Source organism: Peromyscus californicus, unplaced genomic scaffold (assembly GCF_007827085.1).
Source record: "Peromyscus californicus insignis strain IS unplaced genomic scaffold, ASM782708v3 Scaffold_4__1_contigs__length_199733344, whole genome shotgun sequence".
Lineage (NCBI taxonomy): Eukaryota > Metazoa > Chordata > Mammalia > Rodentia > Cricetidae > Peromyscus > Peromyscus californicus.
Window position 1 is genome coordinate 93886325 of NW_026294562.1, and position 17735 is coordinate 93904059.

The following is a 17735-nucleotide window of genomic DNA, read 5'->3' on the forward strand; positions in this document are numbered from 1 at the left end:
TGTACTTTCAAGTGGGAGTCAAAGTAGCATCTTTTATTTTCATGTACTTGTTTTGAAGCAAGGTCTCATGTAGCCCAGGCTGGCTTTGAAATCCATATGTATTCAAGAGTAACCTTGAACTCCTGACCCTCCTGCCTCCACCTCCTAAGTGCTATTACAGACGTGTACACACCTGGTCTGTGCAATGCTAGATGTCCAATCCAGGGTTTCATGTGTGCTGAGCAAGCACTCCGCCATTTGATCTGTATCCCCAGCCCTTTAGGTACTTAATTTTTTTAGGGGGACATTGTTGTTTTTTGAGAAGAGGTTTCTCTGTGTAACTGTAGCTGTCCTAGAACTCACTCTGTTGACCAGGCTGCCCTCAAACTCAGAGATCCACCTGCCTCTGCCTCCCAAGTGTTGGGATTAAAGGTTGTGTGCCACCAAGGCCCAGCCTTTTTTAAATTTTCTTTTTGAAACAGCATCTCTCTGTGTAGCCCTTGCTGTCCTTGAATTTCTGATCCTGATGCCTCCACCTCTGGAGTGTAGAAATCATAGGCATGGACTGCTACATTGGGGGTTTATATGGTACTGGCTTGGTGTCTGCTAGGCAAGCACACTACCAGCTGAGCCACATCCACAGCACTAACATACTCTAGTTTAGACATTTAACAGAGTGCTATATTACTTGCAAGTGCTGAGTTATGATAGTATCTGTCATTATTCCTTTCATTAAATATAAAACTAAAAGACTTTGTAAGATTATTATAAATACTGTTACTAACATAATGCATACTATATTTTTTATCAGCCACATAGGGACATCAGCATGAATCTGAAATTTTTATCATCAGTGATAGTTAGGAGGTCTGGGGAGATGGCTCAGTTGGTAAAATGCGTGCTGTACAAGCATGAGGACCCGAGGCCTGTCTCCAGAACTTATGTAAAAAAGCTAATGGTGTTGAGTGCTCATGAAGGGGGGGGGGGGCAGCGGCTCACTGGACAGCCAGTAAGTACTTGATGAATTCCAGGCCAGCGAAAGAACCTGTCTTAAAAAAACAAGATGGGGCCAGGCAGTGGTGGCACATGCCCTTAATCCCAGCACTTGGGAGACAGAGATAGGCAGATCTTTTTGAGTTTGAGGCCAGCCTGCTCTACAGAGTGAGTACCAGGACAGTGAGGACTGTTTCACAGAGAGAGCCTGTCTCAAAAAACCAAACCAAAACCAAACCAAACAAAAAAACCAAGTGGAAGCTGGGTGTGGTGGCACATAATTTTATTCCAGCACTCAGGAGGCAGAGACAAGAAGATCTCTGTGGGTTTGAGGCCAGTCTGGCTTATTCATCCCAGCCTGCAACTAAGGGCAAGGATGCTTTTAAATATAATTGGAAGTTTAGAAGCTGTTTATAGACTCTCATAAGCTAGATATATGTTTCTGTGGGCAAGAGGTGACCTTTCTCCACTAGAGCATTTAGATTGCCCTTTACTTCCTTATTCATGGTCCTTTCCATGCCCTTTTGGGCATGTCCCATCTCCTTTGTATTCTAGTTGGGAACCTTTTCAGCTTTTTGTTCTCTTCCATTCTGTTTTTCCTGTATTTTAGTAGAAGATGTATTTATGTACATTGTGTGTATTTGAGGGAATTGAAACCAGACACAGCACCGATATTTTTAGCAAAAGCTGATGTTTGCATAGTGAGTATCTTAATAGCTGTTCATTCCTCCCATTGGTTCCAGGGGAAATCAGCTTTGTGGTCTCACCTGTTACATTATCAGGAAAACCGGCAGAGAAAACTCACATCAGGAAGCCTCAGTACCTCAGGTAAGGCCATCTCTTCACATGTGCAGAGAATGTCTCATCTTACTTCCCTGCCCCTCGCTATAATGATCTTGAATTCCCTGTCCAGGCCAGTGATGCTTTGGCTTTGAATGTTTTCTGTTTTAAAAATAAAGTCACCTGGCTGGAGAGATCTCAGCTTAGTAGTTAAAGACTGCTTGTTGTGGGGTTGGAGAGAGATGGCTCAGTGGTTAGGAATACCTGCTATTCTTCCAGAGGACCTGGGTTGGATTCCCAGAACCCACATGGTTGCTCACAGCATTTGTGGCTCGAGTTCTGAGGGACCCTATACCCTTCTTTTGCCGGGTATGAATGCAGTGCGCATACATACAGACATGTAGGCAAGGCACTTATACCCATAAAAGAAAAATAAAATCTTTTTATAAAAAACGCTCATTGTTGTTGCACAGGATTAGAGTTCAGTTCTAAGCACCCATGTGAGGTAGATCAAAGCTGTAACTAGATCCCCAGGGGATCAGACATCCTCTTCTGGTCTCCATGGATACTCCAACACACAGTGCCCCCCCATACACACACAAATTAAAATAAATCTTAAAAAAGAAAAAACATTGGAGCCACCATGGGCTTACTGAAACACAGAGCATCAGCTGCACCACAGGTTTGCTTTCCTTACCTGTTCTAGACTGTTTTGATCAGTAAAGTAAGCATCCTACTTTGGCTTCAGAATGGGCTGTAAATGAAAGAAAAATGAAATTGGGTTTTACTATGGTCCTGGTGTTTGCAGGAAGCTGTTCTTAGCATCTTTTATTTCTCTGACATGGGCATGGAAATTATTCTACTAGTCAATTCAATGTCCTTCCTTGGAACTCAAGTCAAGAGCCTAGTATGAACAAACCTTTATACTTCCTTTCTGTTTCTAATTTAATAAAAATGTCAGACTAGGGTAGCTGCTCAGTGATAGAGCCTGTGGCATGCTGAGTGTCCTGGATTCATTCACCAGCGGTGCTAAAAACACTGGAGTTGATTTTAAAAACTTTTAATTTATTTCTCTTATTATAAATTATGTATGAGTATTTTGCCTGCATGTGTGTATGTGCACCATGTACATGCCTTGGTACCCATGAAGACCAGAACAGGGCATTGTGTCTCCTGGAACTGGAGTTACAGCCAGTTGTGAGCCATCATGTGGGTGCTAGAAATTAAACCCTCGTTCTTGTTACAGGATCATCTGTTCACACTGTGAACCATGAGATTGCATTATTTACTGGAAAAACCTGTTTCTAGTTGTAGTGTGGCTCAGCCCTAGCACACCACTTTAATCCAAGAGCTTTCTGCTTGAATATTGTAAACAGGATTAAATAAAGTCAACCATAGGTCAAGAGTCAGAGCAAGCAAGCAGTTGACAGGAAGTGAACATAGGATTGTTTTTTTTTTTAATGTGCATACTTCTTTTTATTTATTTATTTAATTTATTTATTTTTATTTTTTTATTTATTTTTAATTTATTTAATGCCGAATGCTGTTTATTGAAGGAGGGAAGAGGTCTTAAATACAGGCTTACAGCACAATGGTAGAACCCCAGAGGACAGAAGTTCGCTACCGATGTTTTACAATCTTGCATCTAAGCTGCTAACGTCCATTATGCAGGATACACAGACAAGGAACTTCCCTTAAGCATTTAGGAGGGTGGAACCAGGCAGGGAATTAGCATAGGGAGGATATCAAGGTCAAGGTCAGCAAGCAAGGCAACAGTTACCCAAAACGGGGGCCAGGGCCCTACAGGTCCCCCTTTTACTAAAAAATGAGCTTCTGACTTAGGTTGCATGGGAAGTCAGAACATAGGATTGTTAAGGAAAAACCGTGGAGAGTAAGGGGGAGTCAGGAGGACAGGGAGAGAGATGCACAGAAAGAGAAGGGAGGGACGTTGAGTTTGAGGAGAGTTGTGGTGTAGGAGAAGATGGGAGGCTTCTAGGACCTTGGTGGAGGAGATCAGCAGGGTGCTTTCTCTGCCTCTGGGAGCTAGCAGGTTTTCACCCCAGCACCTGGCTCCAAGTCTTTATTGGTAAAATAGAACAATTGAGATTTTGTTAAAAACAACAGGTCCTCTAGAAGAGCAACCAGTGCTCTTAACTGCTTAGCCTTCTTTCTAGATCCATCTCCACCCTGCAAAACAAAACAAAACAAAACAAAAACAAATATAACCTGTAGTTTGTAGAGACTCCAGGGACCATCTAGTCCAGTCATTTTACTTTATGAGAAAAAGGAACAGGATTGTTATAAGATCATGCAACAAATTAATGAAAAAGTCTAGGTTGGGAGCAGACCTCTATCTACTCCTATAGGGTCCTTTATGCTGTCCTGAAGTGTTTCTTCCCATAGGTACACTGGCTCCTTTACAACTCTCTTTATACAGAGGGAGTTTACGGCTATTCTTTTTTTTTTTTTCTGGTTTTTCGAGACAGGACTTCTCTGTGTAGCCCTGGCTGTCCTGTACCTCACTCTGTAGACCAGACTGGCCTCGAACTCAGAGATCTGCCTCCCTCTGCCATATCTGTGCTCAAGTCCCTTCTGCCACAAAATCAGCTTTGCTGTGTCTCACTCTGTTAAGTGGGAAGACTGTACCTTTATTGGCTTATCTTACTAATTATTCAAGAATTAAATAATATGCAAAAGTTTAAATCTGATCTCTGTTGGAAACTTAAGAATATTTGTGAATGACTGCTTAAGGTATTAATGATGTAACCAACTGTTTGCTGTAGGAATTTGTGATTTGACATGTGAGAGAGTTAGCTATTTGGATACTCAGGTTTCTTTGGAGATGACCATCTTTGTTGTTCCAGGAATAATTCTTGATTCAGAACGGAGAAAGTCTGATGCCAGTGCCGTCATGTCTCCCCTGAGGATCTCCCTAATTCAGGATATGAGGTCCGTCTGTATTCATTCGTGAATTAGCATTAAAGTCTTGTCTTAGGTGTTGCTTGGGTATGATACTCAGCCCACAAGATCTTGGTGGCTGGTAAAGCATTTCAGCTAACCCAGCTAACTAGGAAGTCTTCATTACTAGTCTTTGTATAGTTTATAAAAAGGTGGTTTTCCTGGCATTTTGGTGAACTACACCAGGAGAGAGCACAGGAGAGCATCTCACCGTCCCAGGGCTTGGGATTAGCCTGGTTTGTTGAACCCTGTACTCTCTGTTCTTTCTCCCAAATAGTGAGAAATCTGTCTGGCAAAGCCACGTGGAACAATGAGAGTGACTCTCCCAGGGTGGGTAGGGCTGTCTTGTGCGTTTCCTTGGCTCAGGGGTGAGGCTAAGACAGTGAGTTCCTTTCCTACCCTACCCTACACTTTTTCCCTTAGGCACATCCAGAATATTGGGGAAATCAAAACTGATGTGGGCAAGGCCAGAGCATGGGTTCGACTGTCCATGGAGAAGAAGTTACTCTCCAGACACCTGAAGCAGCTTCTTTCAGACCACGAGCTCACCAAGTAAGGCCACTTGACTGGGAGTAGACCAGAGCGCCAGGGTTGGCAGGGAGACCAGAATCTGGGGGTGGGAAGGGAGGGAGATGCAGCGTGTTACTGCGGCAGCACGTTACTGCAGCAGCATGCAGTCAGACTGAGGCTGGGACGAGTCCTGCAGTGTCCCCTCCTCCCGCAACAGCCGAGCTGTACTTCTGCCTTCTGCTCCCTCCTTGCAGTCTGCACGTCTAACCCAGTGGGTCCTCCTCTCCTTCCTGAAGCCTTCTGGTCATGAGGCATTTTTCCTTCTGTTTCTTTCCTGTCCCGAGAAGCAAAGGGTTGGAGAATTAAAAGGAAACTTCTGAGTTACCAAACCCTTATCTCTTCTCTCCTGAGCCTCAGGTCAACCTAGAACAGCCAGTTACCCTTCTTCTTCTTTGACTGGGCCTTCTCAAAACTTTCAGATAGCCCTCTAGAACCTCCCTCTAAACCTCCCACTAGGATAGGGAGGGAGTCCAAGGTGCTTACACTTCCCAGAGCCACCAACTCTGCAGTCCCCTGTCCATCCATCTGTGACCTCTCCCCCTCCCCTGGATTGTTCTAAACCAAGGGATGAGAGGTCCTTCTTTCTCTGGCTCTCAAATGACTCCTCTGTGTCCTTTCAGATACAGCACATCTGGCTCGCTCTCTCCCCTTTTTTTTGTGGTGGTGGTGTTAGGGATTAAGGACCTCATACATGTGAGGCAAATGTTGTACTCCTTAGCTAGTAAGTCTTCAGCCCTAATCTTGTTTGTTTTTTGTTTGTTTTTTTTAAACCATAGCCCTATTAGAGGACATTAGCTTAAAATTCACTCAGTATACAGTACTTTCTTACCCAATGTTCTGATCCTTAAACTACTTCAGTAACTAGAAAATGAGATTTGCTTCCACAGATAGGAAGAGAGAGAAAAGAGTACTACATTAAGCATAGTCCCTTGGTATTAGCCCATTTGGCATTGCTACAACAGAATACCCAATGTTGGATACTATATAAAGAAAAAAGGATTTACTTATCTTACAATAAATGGGATGCTGGAAGTTCAAGGTCAGGCAGCCACATCTATTTGACTTGTGGCAAGGGCTTCCTTGGTTACATCACAGCATAGAAAAGGTAATCACCACATGTAGAAGGGACACAGTGCATGGAGTGGTCTCGATTTATGATAATCTGCTGCTCTGATGAGAACTCACTCCAAAGGCCAATATTAATGCCTGCTGAGAGTGACGCTCCTCTGACACAGTTACCTTCTTTTAGGTCTGACTTCAGTATTCTGTCTCAGTATCACCACACTTCGGCCCAAACTTCCAGCACATAGGCCTTTTAGGGAGTTTAGCCAAACCATGCCCAATCCATAGCACCTGCATCCTGTAGCCTCATCTTTTCTCCCATTTACTCAGCGTCAGCCATGCCATGTTCCTCCTTGTCAGCTGTCTGCAGTTGTCCCTTTTCACCTGTGTGGCCCCGTCTCTCTCCATCTACCAATTGCTTTAGGACCCAGTCAGAAGTTTTCTTTCCCGGAGTTCTTTGTTCTCCAGGCAGGCATTTGCTACAGCATTTGTTGGTCCCTCCTTTACCACTTAAATGCTGCATTATCTATTCGTGTGCTGCTTATGACAGTTTGCTTACATTGAGAAGGTGAACTGTGTGCTTTTCCAGTGCGGGTCTAGTATGTTGCTTCGTATCTAGAAGGAATCAACCAGTGTCTGTAAACTGTGTGCCTAGCTGCCTGGGCAGGAACAACCGTCTTGGAAGAGTCAGGCTTGACAGACTGTTCTTTAGCCTCTGGCATTCATTTCAGCCAGCTCCTAAGACTGTTGGTAGCTTGGAGACTGAAGGAGGTGGAGGGGGCCTCATGTTCATGAAATTCATTGAGCCATAAACTCTAGAGGAACAAATTAGCACCCCTGTTGTGAGTCCAGATCTCCTTGACCTCTCCATGGTGATTCCTGCTGCTGGTGTATAGTGTCCCCCATACTTTGACTTCTCCATTGGGACTCCTGCTGCTGGTGTATAGTGTTCCCCTTACCTTGACCTCTCCATGATGATTCCTGCTGCTGGTGTATAGTGTTCCTCATACCTTGACCTCTCCATGGTGACTCCTGCTGTGTATAGTGTCCCCCCATACCTTGACCTCTCCATTATGACTCCTGCTGCTGTATATAGTGTTCCCCCTTACCTTGACCTCTCCATGGTGACTCCTGTTGGTGTATAGTGTTCCTCATACCTTGACTTCTCCATGGTGACTCCTGCTGCTGTGTAGAGCTTCCTTTATCTTGAAACTGCTGTGTGATGTTGTAAGGCTGCAATTACCCTTCCGCTCTTTTTTTTTCCTCCTTTAAAAAATTGCAGTATTCATTTATATTTCTTTGTCTCTGTCTTACTTGCTCTCCCTCACTTGATGATCTCATCCACTCATGACTTCAGTCACCTTTGAGCAGGTGACTCCCGTCTCTGAAGCTCTAGCCCTGACCATTCATTCTTCTGAGCTCTAGTCCTGTATTTATTTCCTTTCAGACCTTAAGAGTAGTTTGGAGAGAATAAAAGCAGGCTTCACATCACATGGTTAACTTCCTTACAGTTTGCAATGTCCTTACTGTTCTCTATGAAAATCTTAACATCTTCCCCACTCTCCCCAACATCCACGATCCAGAACAGAGTCAGTTTTGCTCCCGCTGTTGTGCTCCCTCTAAGGAGGCTGAGTCCATAGCTCCCCCTTCTCTGGCTCCTTGGTTTTTCCTGCTCTGTTGTATTTTAGTCACCATTCTCTTTTCAGCCTCCCACTACACCAACTAAGTGTCCTAGCATTGGCCAGACCTCTAGGGCACAATGCAGAAACCCATTACTTAACAAAGCAAATTGCAAGTCTTTAGCCTGAGGGTGTAGGGCCTTCCTTTGTTTTGTTCTAGCCTAACTTTCCAGTCCTACTGCTACCTGATCATTTCTGGGCTCTCAACTCTAACCACCCTGATTTCTACACATTCTTTTCCTGTGACTTAGAACATCTGTCTGGTGTTATGCTGTCCTCTAGATCCCTCTTGATCTAGAAAACATTACAGGACTAAAAGTTCACTGTTCTTTAAATTTCCAGAAAGAGCCTTTCATCTAGTAACTCATTATGCTTATTGGCACTTACCAGTTTATTCTATTAGTGTATTTGAGGACAAGCTCTTCCCTTTTTAGGACCTGTGGGTAAGGCACTTTATATCCTTCTCTGGTTGGTGGGGATTGTAGTATGGGCAACTAGAATAGTTGTCTTCTTTTTCTCTGTATTTCTCTTTGACAAGGGCCTGAACACTGCTCTCAGTGTCCCCTTTTCTATGGAAAGTATTGTTGTCAAGCCATAGAGGGCCTAGAATTAGGCAAAGGAATTGGCCTTTGGTGTGCTGACTCTTACCTGCAAGCTGGGTCTGAGGTAGGATCAGGAGCCCACTCTGCATCACCTCTGGAATGCAGTGTTCTGACTCACAGCTCTCAGGTCTGTGGAAGGCTTTGAGATGTGGCCTGGTAATGAATGGTCACCACAGACCTCGTGCCAACAGTGTCTGTGTTATCTCTGATGGACTGCAGACCAGCCCTTGGTTTAGAAAAGGAGATTCCATGACCTGTCCCATGGGACAGTATCGTAACATCAGCATGTGTTTTTGTTGGACCTGCTGCAGCTTAAGCCCTTTTCCTCTACCCTCAACAGACTGGCTAGTTTTCAAACTTTACAAAGTGATCCTAAGAAGCTTGAGGCTTGACATCTCGTGCTTCCCTTACCCATCTGCTTGTGGAAGTGAGCACGCTTAGCTTCGTTCCTCTCCTCATGGCTGGGGATTGATGTGTTGATGTCTTGCCTCCTGCTAACAGGAAGCTGTACAAGCGTTATGCCTTCCTGCGCTGTGATGATGAGAAGGAGCAGTTCCTCTATCACCTGCTCTCCTTCAATGCAGTGGACTACTTCTGCTTCACCAACGTCTTCACAACCATCTGTGAGTAGCTCTCTCCTCTGCTCCCTGCTGGCCTGCTCTAGCCAGGCTTTTTAAACCTACCCAGGCTGGCTGCCTCCTTTGTTCTTTATTTCCTTGTTTTTTAATTTTTAAGAAGAGTGTCACTGTGTAGCCAAACTGGCGTCAAAACCAAACTCATGACAGTCCTCCTGCCTCTGTCTCCCAAGTACTGGTATGCACCTCCATGCCTGGCTTCCCTTGTCTTTTCTGTTTGCCCTGTGTGTCTGTGGAAGAAGTAAGGGGTTAGGTACAGTTCCTTCTTGATGGCTGTTTTCTCTGAGCTTTCTCTTCTCACGTCAGTGTTGTTCCAATCACTGCTCTTGGAGCTGGAGGACATAAAAGCATGCCAGGGAGCTACATTTCCTTTCCACCCTGCATGCTTCTAAAGAGTCTTTCTTTTGTTTTGGCCTAGGAGGTGTCTCAGCATCACAGATTTGTGGTAGCCTCAGAGAGAGAGAGAGATCTCTTCCTGAAGTAGCAGGAAGTGATTTAGGCCAGGCCAGCTCTGCCCCTAACTCACATATTCCTATGAGTGGAGCCTGTCCGTGCCTTGGGCCTCACTCCCCAACTCTCGTAGGAGGAGGGTTCCAAATACCCTAAGGTCTTGGAGCCTCATCTTTGTCTGATGCCAAGATTCTTTCTTTACTTGGTAGCCTTTGAGGTGGCTTCAAAGCTAGTTCTCTGGCCAGCCACTCTGCTGCTACAACTCACACTCTTGTTTCTCTCTTTGGCCATCTTCCCTCTCAGACACTAGGGCTGTGGGCTTGGTAGGAGTAGCACTGAACTGCAATTAGAAGACCCAAGGTAAACTGTTTCCTACTCCGTGCCCTGCAGAAGAGAGGTGGCAGCTGTGTAGCCTGCTAAGATCACTATTGTTGTGTTATTAGGGTTCATGAGGCACGAGACTGCAAAGTACTCTGAGATGGAATTCAGTTAGGAGGCGGTTACATTTAAAGCTGAGCCTCCAGATAAGCTTGTTTTTTATTGGGTGATAACCCTGGGAACAGCGAGAGCAAGGCTGGTGTTGGAAGCAGTCAGGGATTGTGATGCTTCAGAACTCCACTGACAGCCACACAGCAGGGGCTGCAGTCATGCCAGTATACCCTGGAGCAGGTCAGGGTCCCCCATCAGGTGTGGGAGAGTTCCAGTCCCACCAGTACCTCTGTGGCTTCTCTAAACAGTGATTCCGTACCACATTTTGATCGTCCCAAGCAAGAAGCTGGGTGGCTCCATGTTCACCGCCAACCCATGGATCTGTATATCAGGAGAACTGGGTGAAACACAGATCCTGCAGATCCCCAGGAATGTGCTAGAGATGACTTTTGAGGTATGTGTTACCTGGGGGTCCTATCCCAAGGCTGTGGGGACTCAAGTTTGTGGCAGCTGAGGTGGGAGTTTTCTGCAGGACGTTAAGGAGGCCTTGTTTCCCAGCCATATGCGTCAGCACAGTTCTGAGACAGTCTGAGGCCAGGACAGGGTTGACCCTGAGGGAAGAATCTGCATCCTGTATGGAGTCACTGGCTGGAAGGAGTTTGTCAGAACTCACGTACTCCCTTGTCCTAGGGCATACATGGGAGTAGGGTGGGGTGGGGCGTTGGGAAATTCCCCAGAGTTCTTTCAGCTGTTACACACAGGTGTTTGTTAAGCCTCAGGACCAACCTCTGGAGTGGCTTGACCCCAGACCTTGGTCTTTTTCTAAGGCTAGCATCTTCTTTCTCAGCCATGAGCTGCCTAGGAGACAGTGCCGGTCTGCCAGATCTGGCGGTAGATGGAGCTATGAGCTCTGCTCCTGCAGTTGCTGAGCCTGCCAGGTAGCAGGCAGCCAGTCATATTTGTGCCTTCAAGGATTGCCACTCTTTCCTCCTGCTTTTCTGACCTAACTTCTTTTCTTTATTCACTCAGTGCCAGAACCTGGGGAAGCTCACCACTGTCCAGATTGGCCATGATAATTCTGGGCTGTATGCCAAATGGCTTGTGGAGTATGTGATGGTCAGGAATGAGATCACAGGACATACCTACAAGTGAGTGACTCTGAGTGTGCACCCTCAGGGCTGTCTGTGGTGATTGAGTATGAGCTTTTCAAGGAGCCTCTTAAGGTTTGACTCTGCCTTGTGCACTTGAAAGATACAGGATGGTTTCCAACCAAGTAAACACGTATAACATTGCTGGACACATGTCCCAAGTCACCCAAGCCACTCAGGTAGTTCCAGTGATAATACACTGTGGGACAAAGAGAGCCTGGGGAGCCCTTAATCTGGTGTTGTAACATGTCCCTATGGATTGGCTTTGTTGATGGCGCTCCTGAGCAGCAAGGGAGGATGCTGGAGAAATGAGCAGCTCTCAGGGGTCATTGCTTTACCTCCAGGTTCCCATGTGGCCGATGGCTAGGGAAAGGGATGGATGATGGAAGCCTAGAGCGAGTGCTGGTTGGGGAGCTGCTCACTTCTCTACCCGAGGTAGATGAGAGGCCTTGCCGGACTCCGCCCCTGCAGCAGTCCCCCAGTGTCATCCGGAGACTTGTAACCATCTCGCCCAACAACAAGCCCAGTAAGTAGAAGCAAAGTCTGGGAATGGGCAGATGTCTGAGTCCTGGTCCCAGCCTGTGCAGCAACCCTAGGAGCCACCACTATTGACAAAGCCATCTCCTCTTGTGATCATCATATGTATGTGGCTCTTGCCTTGAAGACCTGGAAGGAGAATCTGATGTTTTCCATGTTCCTGTCAGGGAGAGGGGTCATTTCTGGCCGCCTCCTTCCTGGTGCCTATTCACCGCCAAGTCATGGCCCTCTTATAGAAGCCAAGAATTCAGAGTAAAATGGAAAGTAAACCTGGCCAGGATTGCATAGAGACAGAGCTCTCCTAGCTTTGACTTTGCCCCCCAAGATTTTGGGACAAGCTCTCTCTGCAGAAGTAGTTGGGCAAGAGTCTCTGCTTCCTAAGTTCCCACTGTCCTGCTTCTCCCATGGGCCTGTTTCCTGTGTCCCCAGTCTCCTGCTTGGTGACCTCTGAGATTCCTTAAGGATGTCTGCTTGATTTTCTCAGAGCTGAACACTGGGCAGATCCAGGAGTCCATCGGGGAGGCAGTCAATGGCATTGTGAAGCACTTCCATAAACCTGAGAAAGAGGTGAGCCTTCCTGCCCTGCAGCCCAGAGCCTTTTGAGTAAGAGGGAGTCATCTTAATAATGCAGTTAACCTTGTTATGCTCTTCAAGGTCCATGTGCTGTGACTAGTCCGGAGTTATCAACAAGGTCTTCTAGGATATCCCAGGCTAGCCTGGAGCTCATTATGTAGTCCATCTGGGCCTCAGAGTTGTGACAGTCTTCCTGCCTCCGCCTCCCGAGTGCTGGAATTATAAGCATGGTTACCGTGCCCAGCCAGAGCCCAGTACAACATATGCCGAGTCTACTTTGGGATGGGGCAGATGCCTTCCTCAGGAGCCCGTACCTCAGTTGTTCTGTTTTCCCTCCATGTTGATGACTGAGTGGAGTCTCTAGGGCCCCCCGGGAAACCCAGCCTCTTCCTGTCGTTTTCTGGATTTGCTTGTGTCTATCCAGAAGATGACTACACTGGCTTTATGCTCCGTTGGGCAATGTCCTGTGTGTGACCCCACTCCATCACATGCCCGTCAGGAGTTCTTCACCAAAAGAGTGTGCTGGCCACTGTGGTTAGTGCTGGACAACAGATGAGAGCCTTGTGGTCTTCGACTTCCTCCTGGCCTGGCTGTGGGTTTAGGGATGCAGTGGTGGAAGGACAGCTCAGCTGACAGCTGCCTGTCACTCACCCTCTTTTCTTTCTCAGCGTGGCAGTCTGACACTGTTGCTTTGTGGAGAGTGTGGTCTCGTTTCAGCCCTGGAACAAGCTTTCCAGCATGGATTTAAATCACCCCGGCTCTTCAAAAATGTCTTCATTTGGGATTTCCTGGGTGAGCTGGTCTGTTGTTCAAGAGTGGGAAAAGCATGTAGCTGTGGAGGTCTTACCTGTATCATGTGGTCTGGCTGTAGAAGTCAGGTCAGGCAGCCCTCGGGTCTGCTCTTTGTTTACCTTGGTTTTCTTGAAAGGATTGCCAGGAGCACCCCAACTCCATGCTCATCCTTTATGAGCTCTTGACAGAAGAAATTCTAAGTATCCTTCATCTAGAATAGGCGGGCTTGTCCCAAGTCCTCACCTTCTATCCCTATAGATCCAAAAGGACAGTTCAGAGTATTGGATCCCAAGCCCTGTGTGGTCCCCACTGGAGGATTTTTTATCCCGGAGAGAGTCCTCAGAGTTTTCTTGTCTCTTCAGACCAGGGGAAAAGACCATGTTTATGCCAAAGGCTACATAAATACATTTTGTAACTAGAGATCATTTTTATTTATTTTAAAAGATTTATTTATTTATTTATGTGTATGAGCGCTCTATCTGCATGTACACCTTTATGCCAGAAGAAGACATCAGATCCTACTATAGATGGTTGGAAGCCACCATGTGGTTGCTGGGACTTGAACTCAGAACCTCTTAAAGAGCAGCCAGTGCTTTTAACCTCTGAGCCATCTCTCCAGCCCTCGAGATTATTTTTAATATACTCACTGACATCAGTATACTTGCTTTATTCTCCTGAAGTTGCCTTTCGGGCTTGGAGAGTCCCACAGCAAGTGACCTGTAGAACAGGCTTTGGGGACCATTATCACAATGTTTCTGCTTTTCACAGAGAAAGCACAAACCTATTATGAGACGCTGGAGCAGAATGACGTAGTTCCCGAGGAAAACTGGCACACGAGGGCCCGCAACTTCTGCCGCTTTGTTACTGCGATCAACAACACGCCCCGGAACATCGGCAAGGACGGCAAGTTTCAGATGCTGGTGTGCCTGGGAGCCAGGTACTGCAGGGCAGAGTGCAGGGCAGCCACTACTCAGATCACAGCGGTAGGGCTGTCATGCAGGGGCACTGGCCACGGCCCAGGCACCTGTGGAGAGCTCCTTTAGGCTGTTCATTCCTTCTGTAGCCTGCATGTTTGTGGGGATCTGTGAAGGAGAACGTGTAGAATTAGGGAAGACGGAGGCCATATTTTGATGGGAAGATTTAAAATTGGAAGTAAATATATATAGTTATTCTTTCATTAAAATTTGGATGTCCCAGGCCTTCTAGAGAGTGGTAGGAAGAAAACTGAACTGAGAAGTTTACTTGTCATGTTAAAAAGCAAAAGGTAACAAGAATCCATCAAACTACCTTGTAAGATGTGCTGAAACCCTAGGGGGAGAGAGTCCAGAGAAGGCTTCAGGAGGAGGTAGTACTGAGATGAGGCTTTAGTGTAAGGAAGTGACAGGTAGAGTGAGGGAAGGGCAGTGTTAGGAAGCACATTCCAGAGGAAGCAGGGCTCTTCAAGACCTGAGACAGAAAATTCCTCCTGGATTACGACTGCATTGTTTCATGAGAAGGCTAAAATAATGTGGATCTGATATCCTGGATTTTATGCATCAGAGTGGACAGCGTTGAGAGCATGAAGGCAAGAGGACTGGATGCAATGGCAGGAGAGAGTTGGTGGAGTGGTTAAATACAGACTCTAAGCTGAGCACTGTGCTACATGGCTGTAACCCCAGCTAAGGCAGGAGGATTGCTTGACCCTAAAAATACAAGGTCATCATGAGCAACACAACACAAAAGTAAAATATAAGATGCTGGAGAGATGGTTCAGTGGTTAGGAGTACCTTTTGCTCTTGGAGAGGACCCAAGTTGGGTTCCCAGCACCCACATGGGCACTAACAAAAGTTCTAGAGGATCTAACACCCTCTTCTGTCCTTTGCTGGCGTTGCATACAGGTGGTGCACAGTTGTACATGCAGGCAAAATACCATACACATAGAAAAAAGTAAAAATAAAAAGTAGACTATAGAACCCGAGTTACCAGGCTCTTATCTTTGGGCACATCCTACTTTTCTGTGATCTTGGACAAGCTATTCACCTTCATTTGTGAGGTGAGGACAATAATATCCTGGGGCTGTCATAAAAACTAAACCTCGGCAGGTGGTGGTGGTACACACCTTTAATCCCAGCACTCAGGAAGCAGAGGCAGATGGATCTTTGAGTTTGAGGCCAGCCTGATCTACAGAGTGAGTTCCAGGACAGCCAGGGATACATAGAGAAACCCTGTCTGGAAAAACCAAACCAAACAAACAAACAACACCCCCCACCCTCCACCCCCGCCACCAAAAAAAACCAACCAAACAAACAAAAACCAAAACAAAACAAAAAAATGTAGCTTGAGTTTTCCTGACTGGCCCACAGTCAGGACAAATCTCTGACACCCGCCAGTCCCACAGCCACTCAAACCCGACCAAGTAAACACAGAGACTTATATTGGTTACAAACTGTATGGCCGTGGCAGGCTTCTTGCTAATTGTTCTTACAGCTTAAATTAATCCATTTTCATTAATCTATACCTTGCCACATGGCTCGTGGCTTACCGGCATCTTCACATGTGGCTTGTCATCATGGCGGCTGGCAGTGTCTCTCTCACTCAGCCTTCCACTTCCCAGCTCTATTCTCCTCCTTGTCCCGCCTATACTTCCTGCCTGGCCACGGGCCAATCAGTGATTTATTTATTGACCAATCAGCAACACATTTGACATACAGACCATCCCACAGCAAAAAAAACCCCAACAAAACCCGAAAGCTAAACCTCTTGCAACTGTACTGGCAGTTGGGAAATGTCATGTGTCTTAGCACTTCTTCCTGGTGGTGGTAGCTCTGGGGCTTGTGTTTGATGGAGCGGGGAATACTCATGGCCTTGTAACTGGTGTGTACTAAGGTTATCTGGGGAGATGAAGGAGATGGAGGGAGAGGCAGGTGACAGGGGTAACTGGGTTGGGTTGTTCCAGGCTGAGCAGGTCCCAGTGGAAGGCAAGCTCCTTTAGGAGGGAAGTGGGGCTATGGGGAGGTGCCAGCTTCTTCATCTTCAGACTTAGCTCAAGGATCCCCCTTGGCCTTGTCCTGTTTTTCTTCCTTTTCCCTCACTTTGACCTGCCTGGACCACTCACTTCCACCCTGCCAGAGATCACCTCCTGCACCACTGGATTGCCTTGCTGGCCGACTGCCCCATCACTGCACACATGTATGAGGACGTGGCACTGATCAAAGACCACACACTCGTCAATTCCTTGATCCGAGTGCTGCAGACCCTGCAAGAATTCAACATCACACTGGAGACCTCCCTTGTGAAGGGCATTGACATCTGACCTCCCAGCACCAGCCAGCAGCAGGACCCAGAAAGACTCCCTGCAGCTCTGCCTCTTCATCCCAAAGGGACCTAAGCATTTGTAAGGGACAAGAAGAGATGTATACTTACTGTAAAAAGAAAACTAGAGGATTTTTGGAAAAAATAATCTATTTTAGAGTTTATTTGCTGATCTGCTTTTTACACACTTTCATGTGAAAGAGTGACAGGAAGAGGGAGCGAGGTTGGCACTGCTTATTTTGAAGCTGGTGCCCTCCCTTGCACGGCCACACACTGGGAGCCTGTGGCCTCCTGGACTGAGCCTGCACACACGTGTGGGGCTATTCCACATGCTGCCCCGTCACGTCGATGAGGCCATTCCACATCGTTTTTAAACTAATGTTTTCTATATTAACATTGTTCTGAATATCTGGCTTTCATGGGCCATGCACAGGTGTGCGAGCGAGCAGGAAACCCATGCTCCAATCAAGGGATTCGTAGCAGTGCCTCTGATCAAGCGCTGCAGTCGGCCCACATCTGTTCTCCTGCCTTCCCCTTTTTTTGGTCAGTATTATTTGGGAAGGAGACATGCCAGGACATGTCGTTGTGCCGCTGTCATGTAGAAAATCATGTTTCCTGTTGGCACGAAGTTGCACAGAAGTAAACATGAGCATGTTTTAACAGGCTTGTCTTTTCTTCATCTATCTTATTTATTTAACCTGCCATTGTGTGTTTTAAGTATTTGTTTTCTTTTCTTTTTTTCTCTTTAAGAAAAGGAAAAGCTTGTCACAATCTAACTGGCTATGTTATTACTGTTAAATTTATGTTGTTTTGCAACTTAGAAACCAGCTACAGTATGGCCCACTTAATAAAACACCTGAGACAAAACTCACTGGTCACTGGCTTTAATGGATGTGTGTGTAGGCTGTAGAGAGTGCAGTGTGGCCTGCCTGAGGACCAAACTCTGCATCTCTCTGGACTGCCTAGGATGCCCCTGAGGACCTGTGTGTGTCCTTGGGCCCTCCTTCTCTTCCTGGTGCCCAAGGCTTTCATAGCTCATTCAGTCAACTGAAGAAGGGGATGTGGGAGGGTGGTTCTCCCACTACACAGGGGGAGGAGACTTGGCAAGAGCTTACAAAGATTGTCACTTGATGGATGATTCTGGGCCATTTCTTTAGAAGGTAGGGAGACTGAGTGGGAACATAGAACACGGGTGGCCTTGTCTGCTGTGTGTGTGTGTGTGTGTGTGTGTGTGTGTGTGTGTGTGTGTGTGGTGCA

General features: G+C 46.5%; 1 protein-coding gene across 3 annotated transcripts in view; it reads left to right on the plus strand.

Moving 5' to 3' along the window:
- Positions 1–17349, plus strand: part of Dennd5a (DENN domain containing 5A) — a 69689-nt gene extending 52340 nt beyond the window's left edge. For 2 of the 3 annotated variants that reach the window (XM_052761033.1, XM_052761034.1), the window contains 11 exons: positions 1716–1800; positions 4617–4701; positions 5134–5262; positions 9125–9246; positions 10446–10591; positions 11167–11285; positions 11630–11811; positions 12307–12389; positions 13064–13187; positions 13956–14124; positions 16296–17349. In XM_052761033.1, the coding sequence (XP_052616993.1) occupies positions 1716–1800; positions 4617–4701; positions 5134–5262; positions 9125–9246; positions 10446–10591; positions 11167–11285; positions 11630–11811; positions 12307–12389; positions 13064–13187; positions 13956–14124; positions 16296–16479 (1428 nt within the window). In that variant the 3' untranslated portion in view covers positions 16480–17349. The remainder of the gene's footprint in view (positions 1–1715; positions 1801–4616; positions 4702–5133; positions 5263–9124; positions 9247–10445; positions 10592–11166; positions 11286–11629; positions 11812–12306; positions 12390–13063; positions 13188–13955; positions 14125–16295) is intronic. The other variant, XM_052761035.1, reaches the window with a different exon arrangement.
- Positions 17350–17735: the final 386 nt, after the last annotated feature.